This window comes from Carlito syrichta, unplaced genomic scaffold, assembly GCF_000164805.1.
Source record: "Carlito syrichta isolate Samal-C Ts95f unplaced genomic scaffold, Tarsius_syrichta-2.0.1 Scaffold304555, whole genome shotgun sequence".
Classification (NCBI taxonomy): Eukaryota; Metazoa; Chordata; class Mammalia; order Primates; family Tarsiidae; genus Carlito; species Carlito syrichta.
Window position 1 is genome coordinate 175,935 of NW_007248651.1, and position 7,801 is coordinate 183,735.

Genomic DNA, 7,801 nt, shown 5'->3' on the forward strand with positions numbered 1-7,801 from the left:
CTGGCCGACTGTAATAAAATGAACTTTCACTTAAGCGGGTGGGAGGGGTGTGGAAAGTATTTCTTTAAAGTCAGGATCTCACTCTGTTGCCCAGGCTGGAGTGCAGTAGCACAATCACGGCTCACTGCATATAGCCTCGATCTCCTGGGCTCAGGTGAGCCTTCTGCCTCAGTTTCCCAGGTAGCTGGGACTATAGGCATATGCCACCGTGCCTGGCTATTTTTAAAAAAAATTTTTGATAGAGATGAGTTCTCGCTATGTTGCCTAGGCTGGTCTTGAGCTCCTGGGTTTAAGTGATTCTTCTGCCATGGCCTCTCAAAGTGCTAGGATCATAGGTCTAATCGAAATAATGATTAAGAATACAAATAAACAGGATATCACATGAAAATAAAACAAGGTGGTAGCATAGAGAGTGACTGGGGTTCAGGGAGAGGTTCCGGATAGTTTTGTCTGTCTTTTTGATGGGGTGGTCTGGGAAGGCATCTCTAGGAAGGTGACATCTGAGTTCAGAGCTAAGTAATGGGGATACTCCCATGCTGAAAGCTGCGGGGAGAACTTGGGACAGGAACTGCATGTGCAAAGGACCTGTGGTGGGGCTGCGCTTGCCTTTTCCAAGCTGCAGAAGGGATGACAGTGTGGCTCGGGCATGGGCCGGAGTTACACAGGGACCATGTCTGGCAGGGCTTGCAGGCCACACAGGATGCACAGATGGGCTTCGAGTGCAGAAGGAGTAACACTGGTGGGTTTTGTGCCGCGAAGAAGCAGATCTTTCTTTAGTACGTTTACATGTGTGGACACTGTCAGTGTGTGTCTGTCTCCGTCTCTTGGACAGATTCTCAAACTTTGCCCAAAGAAAAAGAGCTCCTCCACGTACACCTTCTGCAAGTCGGTGGGCTTGCTGGGCATGCAGTTTCACCTCTTTGAGAATGAGTGTAAGTCCCGGAGACTGAAGGAGCGACCCCGAGATGCAGCAGAGGGTGGCTGGGGCCGCGAGAGAGAGGGGCTGGGCAGCAGGGCGGGGGGTTGAGCTCCCCGGAGGCTCCGTCCCCTCTGTCTGCTGGCCCCAGTTGCTGCTGCTCACGCCTCGTGGGGCCCGGGGTGTGCTTCCAGATTACTCTCATGGCATCACACTGGTGACCCCGCTCTCGGGCTCCGAGAAGAAGCAGGCGCTGCACTTTTGTGCCCTGGGCTCGGACGAGATGCAGAAGTTCGTGGAGGACCTGAAGGAGTCTATCGCCGAGGTGACGGAGCTGGAGCAGATCCGGATAGAATGTAAGCACGTGGCACCCGGGCTCCCCGAGGCAGGTGGCGGGTGCTTGCAGGCAGACACGCCTGGCTACCGGGAGCAGCCCTGCTCGGCCCTGCCCGCCCCGGGCGCTTCCCCATCTCCAGGCCCGCTGCTCCCTCCAGGGCCTGGGGTGGGAGCCGCTCTTTCCAGTCTCTGCACCTTGAAAGCGAGGCCCCCTGATCCGGTCCAGTCCGCATACTGCATTGGTTAGTTTTATTTCTTTCACCTCTTTTAATGTAGCATTCTTTTTTTTTTTTTTAAGTAAGAAGAGATGAGATCTCACTGTGTCCCCAGGCTGGTCTTGAACTCTTGGTCTCAAGCAATCCTCCTGTCTCAGCCTCCCAAAGTGCCGGAATTACAGGCGTAAGCCACTGCACTCAGCTTCTCCACCTGATATGTTTTTTTGACGAGTCCAGGCTGGTTTTCTTACTACCCCTCACCTTAGAGTTGACTTTCTGTTTCTCTAAGGAATGCCTAGATTGTAGATTGTTCCAATCCAGGCATTTTAGAAAACACGTGGGTCTCTTCATGTGCCCTAGTGGTTTACCAGCTGCTTTTTGGGTTAAGATAAGAACTGCTGTGGCTGTGACCTTGTGCCCATCTGCAAGCTTTTACTGTTTAAGCATTGCAGCGACTTCAGATAGACTTTAAGGGAGAATTAAATAAGAATGGATTCAGAAACTAAAACAGAAAATAAAAATAGGTCGCAGGTCTGCCTTATATGGCCACTTAGTTGGAGAGTGTTTCTAAATCAATATAAATCCATTAGGCCCTAGGAAAAGGCAGTGGGAGTTTTTGAGCAGGGGACCCATGTGACAGGGGGGTGCTTTTAAGCGTCTGAGCACCTACTGTGTGCCAGGTTGTTAATGATATTCTGCCAGTCCTCACAGTGAGGCTGCAAGGTGGGCGCCTTGTCACCTTTTTACAGGTGAGGTTCAGAGAAGTTAAGCAACCTGCCCAGGCCGTGCCTATTAGACCTTGACACAGAGGAACTGTCGTTTGCATTTAAGTCTGATTCCAAGGTTCATGGACTTTCTGCTCTGGAGTGAGAGAAGAGGTTCTGCTTATAATTTCCTAAGAAGACAATTTGAATCAGGATAAAGTAGAAATTCGCCAGATCAGACCATATAAGAGGGAGCTGCTTGGTGGGCAGGGTACATTTAAATTCCCTTTCTGTGCTCTGTCGGTTTATTTAGTTCAGCGGTAAAACAGACTCTTTGGAAGGGCTGGACAGGCTGCCCAGAGAGGCTGCCTCAGCTATTGTTCTGTAGCGTTCTCAAGGATGCATCTCGAAATGGCTTCATTTCTCTCATTGTCAAGATGCCCCAGATGGCTCCGCGCTGTCCTGCGGGCCGTAGCACACCAACTGGCACCAGCATTCTGGGAGAGACTGCGTCCTCCCATCATCCCTGGGGGGCAGCACACACATTGCCTCCCCAAGTAACAAAGAAGTAGATATTGTCAGAACCGGTTATGTCAGGAGGTGAATACCCTCTCCTGCCGTCTGGAGGACAAAAGGGAAAAGCTTGAACTTGGCTCTTAGTCTTCAGTTGGAGAGAAAGAAAAGGGACGACTGAGGAAAGTGTAGGACTGGCCACGGAGGCAGGAGGAAGGAAGTGAGAAAAAGAAAAAAAGGAGGCCGGGCTCGGTGGCTCAGCTTGTCATCCCTGCACTTTGGGAGGCCGAGGCCGGAGCCTGCGGGTTCAAGACCTGCCCAGGCAGCTTGGCGAGACCTCGTCTCTACAGTAAAATAAAAAATAGCCGGGCTTGGTAGCACTCGTCTGTAGTTCCAGCTACTCGGAAGGCTGAGGTGGAAGGATCGCCGGAGCCCAGCAGGTCAGTGCTGGGGTGGCCGTGAGTGTGCGTGCCACTGCACTCCAGCCTGGGTGAGGGAGTGAGACTCCAACTCAAAAAGAAAAAAAGAAAGAAAGAAAATGGTTTGGGCGCCATGGCTTACACCTGTAATCCCAGCACTTTGGGAGGCTGAAGCGGGAGGATCACTTGAGGCTAGAAGTTTGAGACCAGCCTGTGTGACATAGCAAGCCCCATGTCTAAAACAACAAAAAAATTTTTTTTAAATTAGCTGGATGGAGGCTGAGGTGGGAGGATCACTTGTGCCCAGGAGTTCAAGACTACTCTGTCTCTAAAAATAAAAATAAAAAAAAAGCCGGGCTCACCCAGCTGCTGAGATGAGAGTACTGCTTGCGCCAGGAGTTTGAGACTGGCCTGGGCAACATAGCGAGACCCTGTCTCTATCCAAAAAAGAAAAGAAAAGAAAAAACAGTATCAGCTACCATTTATTGAACACTTACACATGCCATACCCTGGACTGATTGCTGAATCTGTTACTTAATTCTCACAGCAACTTTCCATGAGTGGGTATCATTGTCCTCCTTTTCCAAATAAGGAAACCAAGGCTGACAGGGCTTAAGGAAGTTGTCCAGGTTCACACAGTCAATAACAAAACAAGATCTGCACCCTGGTTCCCTGCACCCCTTGCTTGTAATTATGATGCTAACTTCTCCAAAGCCAAGAGAGCCCCTCTGGAGGGAGAGAGGCAACTCCCAGTTCGGTGAAAATGTGAGTATTGATGGACGGCGTGTTTCAGGCAGTCAGGACAAATTGTTCTGGTTGGGGGTTTACAGTTCAGTGTCCCTGGATTCCAGACAACCAGAGAGACAGAAAATGGAGCCCAGGAGAGTAGCTTTAATAAAGGGAACTTGAATTACGTCTCCTGGAAAAGAGGAGCCGGAGGAGTGATTTAATAATGACTGTCAAATCTCCAAGGACGGGAACCGGCACTTTGGTCGCACGGCTGAGCAGAGAACAAGAGGGAACAGGTTTCCTGTCCAGCGAGAGGAATTAAAGCAGAGGACCACGACAGATGTTCTGGCCACGCGGGCTTGCAGCCCCGACAGATCCTGGGATGTGGGAATTTCCTCCTTGGGAGGGCTTTGATCCCTGTGGAAGCTCAGCCAGCGGGGTGGGCACGGTGGCGGACTGGGATGTCACCACATGCCACCGAGGTCTGCAGTGCAAGTGCGTCTTGCAGATGGTAACAGAAGTGGATCTGTTACAGCCACGAGGGCCTAGTTCCGGGGCCCTCCTGCCCTCCCCACTTCTGCTCACTCCTCATCTCTTCCCTCACTGCTGTGTGACTGAGGCTGGGGCTCTCTGGTTCACCAGCCTCTCCATTCCTCAGGGGAGCTTGAGAAGCAGCAGGGGACAAAGACACTCTCCTTCAAGCCTGGCGGAGCCCAGGGGGACCCACAGTCGAAGCAAGGATCGCCCACAGGTGAGCCTCGGCTCCGCCCCCAAGGAGGCCCCTGAGGCCCCACCCAGGCTCCGGTCCTGGGGAGTTGTGGGGACAGCTGCCCGGCTCTTCTTGCTGAGGCAGACCAGGCTCACCCCCTTTAATCCCACGGGCTATCATGGTGGGAGTGAAGGGAAAGGTGAGAGAGACACGCGTCTGTTCATTTCGCAAACTGCACCATAGTTCCGGGGCCCATGTGAAATGTCACTGTCCCCCTGGGGGAGTCAGACAAGAGTCCTGACGTCCTGGCCCCTTCCACCCTCCTGCAGCCAGGCTCTTGTGATGACGTGTAGTCAAGAGAAACCCCTGAGAAAAACTCTAGCTGGGAAGGATAGGAAGGCGGGGAGGCCAGAAGGGTCTAGAAATCTTGCTCTGCTCATACAGTTCTTTGGTTAATGAGCCACAGGCACTCCCGGGCCCAGGTCAGTCCACCCCAAGGTCCAGGGAGACCCTCAGTATCTCGAGTGGTATCTTTAAACTGAATTGTTCACTCCAGCCGGGTGGAATCAGTTTCACACCTGGCACTTCCTTCTCCATGTCCTCTGGCCCTGTGTCTTCCCTCCTGACATCTCTCTACCTTCCACCTCCTGCCCCAACCGTACCCCTGCAGGGGGCCCAGGAAGGGTTACCACCACCTCCCCTTCACCAGCCTCCAATAAAGAGAATTAGAAGCAGAGATCAAATCCCATCCTGACAAATCCCAGCAAACCACCCTCGATTGTGGACTAATTCACTAACTCAGTCACCTACTATGACAGTCAGCAAACACTTTTTGAGCGCAGAGCCCTGGAAAGCCAAGGTCACAGCAAACCGTCAGCTGGAGCTGAGAGACCCCAGTGGCTTCCATGCGGTCTGCAACCCCCAGCCGTTGGCCCTGATGCCTCACTTGGGCCAGACAGCAGGACGGGCTGGTCGAGCCAGCTAGGACATGCCATTCCTTTTCTAAGCAGGACGGGGGCTCCTTTTGCTCTATGGAGATTTTTACTGTGAGAAAATGCTCTCTCTATGAGTTGACCCGCCATCTGAGGTCATTATTTTCCACCCTGATTTCAGTTGGCCCCTTAACTCTGTAAGGTCGTAGGCCATGGGTGACTGCTTTGATTTATTTATTTGTTTGTTTGCTTGTTTATATGAGACAAGGTCTTACTATGTTGCTCTGCTTGGTCTTGAACTCCTGGCCTCCTGCCTCAGCCTACCAAAGTGCCGTTACATGTGTGAGCCACTGCACCTGGCCTTTTTTTTTTTTTTTTGAGTAAAGTCTCACTCTGTCGCCCAGGCTGGAGTGCAGTGGCACAATCAGGGTTCACCGCAGGCTCGACCTCCTGGGCTCAGGCCATTCTTCTACCTCTGCCTCCTGAGTAACTGGGACTACCAGTGTGTGCCACCATACCCAGCTGATTTTTCTATTTTTTGTGGAGACGCGGTCTCACTGTTGCCCAGGCTAGTCTCAAACTCCTGGACTCAAGCAGTCCTCCCACCTCAGCCTCCCAAAGTGCTGAGATTATAGGCGTGAACACCACACCCAGCCTCCCGCTTGTTTTCACAGCCGTCAACCCCCAAAACCCATCCTGAGCTTCGAGTTCTTCCCCTCCAGCCCACCCCCCCTCCACCCCCCCCCCCCCGCCTTTCTTGTGGTAGCTGCAAGCCCTGGCCAAACCGGGATGCGTGTCCCAGGGTCTTGTTCCTCAGTCACGGCCACCGTGGGGAATTCTTATTCCCAGACGATGATGCAGCTCTCTGGAGCTGCAGAAAGCAGAGGGCTCGCACAGCAAGGAGAACTGGCACCCCGGGGCCAAGGAATCAGAAGGGCTGCTGCCAAGGAGGGGTGGGGTGGAAGCCGGGGTGACTCAGCCACGTGGGATCTGCAGGGGCCCCACTGCCCTGGTAGCAACCACAGAGCCACTGACGTTCCGGGCACTGTGCTGAGTGCTGCACAGGCCTGAGCACATTGCATCCGCCCTGCCCAGTGGAGTCCTGGGGCTGGGATACAGTGTGCCTGTGGCCAAAGGGGGCAGATTCCCCTGGTGCCCACAGACCAGCCCCACCTCCTCAGCGGCGTTCGCAGTGCACGTTGGGAAGGCTTTGGCTGTGGCTCAACTCCACTCCGCGTTGTCAGCATCAGAGAGAGCGGCAAGGCCCGGAGAGGTGTGGCATCTTGCCGGAGGTGGTATAGCTACTCAGTGGCAGACCCAGGCGCCCAACTTCCGCCTCGGTCAGGAGTGGCCTGCGCTCCTCACAGCCCCATCCTCGTCTTTCAGCAGTGGGCTTGGGAGGGGAGGGGGCAGGGGTCTGGGTCGGGGCTGGTGGAGAATGAGCCCTGTGCTCTTTGCATTCAAAGCCAAGCAGGAAGCCGCGCTGGGGGAGAGGCCGGCGGAGAGCACGGTGGAGGTAAGTGGAGGCCTGGCTGCCCAGGTGAGTGGTGTTGCGCCCCTTGTCCTCCTTCTCACCGTGTCTGTTATTTCTCTTCTCAGGTATTAATCAGTGCCTCCCCAGCCCGACTCACCATTTTACCCATTTCAAGAGATACAATTAAAAGTTACTGCTAGCATGGGTAATGCCACGATTTCGGCGCCACCTAGAGCCGCGAACACTCTCCCTGGTCCCCAGCCGCTGCCCTCCGAGGCTGAGCTCCCAGACTAACCCTGGAGGGGGAACCCACGACACCCCAGGGCCAGCCCTCCCGCGCACCCCCAGGTCCCCTCCCCTGCGGATTGCTCATGGTCCCTCAATACGAGCCCTGTCAGAGCCTCCACACCCCAAGGAGTCCCCCTTAGGCCAAGGCCCGAAGGGATCACCCCGGGGCAGACCCTGCCCTCCCCGGGGGCCTGGTTTGCGGGGAGGGGGCTGGAGGACTGAGAGCGGGCAGCAGGCTGGAGGGGAGCGTCTCCCTGGAGCAGCTGGTCCATCTGGAAAGCGGGCCATGGGGAGGGACGCAGGGACATAGGGATGTGCACGTAGAGAGGTGAGCAGACCTGAGCAGACCGAGCAGCAGGGCTAAGCTGGAGGCATGGCCTCCACCAAGCCACACAGCAGGGGAGGGAAAGTGCAGCTGCCCCCACCAGGTCCCCTGGCACCCCAGCGAGTCTCCCCCACTCCTTTGCCGCCAGGCTCAGGGGCCACCTGCTGCTCACAGACACCACCCTTCCCAAGCCCCACTTCCAGCCGGAGGGCCCCCCAGGTGTCCAGGCAGGAGCCCCACC

The 7,801-nt window shown here is 54.8% G+C and overlaps 1 protein-coding gene across 1 annotated transcript in view; it reads left to right on the top strand.

Annotated features, from left to right (window-relative positions):
* Positions 1–7,156, top strand: part of IQSEC3 (IQ motif and Sec7 domain 3) — a 34,397-nt gene extending 27,241 nt beyond the window's left edge. The window contains exons 8-12 of the mRNA XM_021713447.1: positions 833–932; positions 1,111–1,272; positions 4,491–4,583; positions 6,940–6,989; positions 7,073–7,156. Of these exons, the coding sequence (XP_021569122.1) occupies positions 833–932; positions 1,111–1,272; positions 4,491–4,583; positions 6,940–6,989; positions 7,073–7,147 (480 nt within the window). The 3' untranslated portion in view covers positions 7,148–7,156. The remainder of the gene's footprint in view (positions 1–832; positions 933–1,110; positions 1,273–4,490; positions 4,584–6,939; positions 6,990–7,072) is intronic.
* The last annotated feature ends 645 nt before the right edge of the window (positions 7,157–7,801 follow it).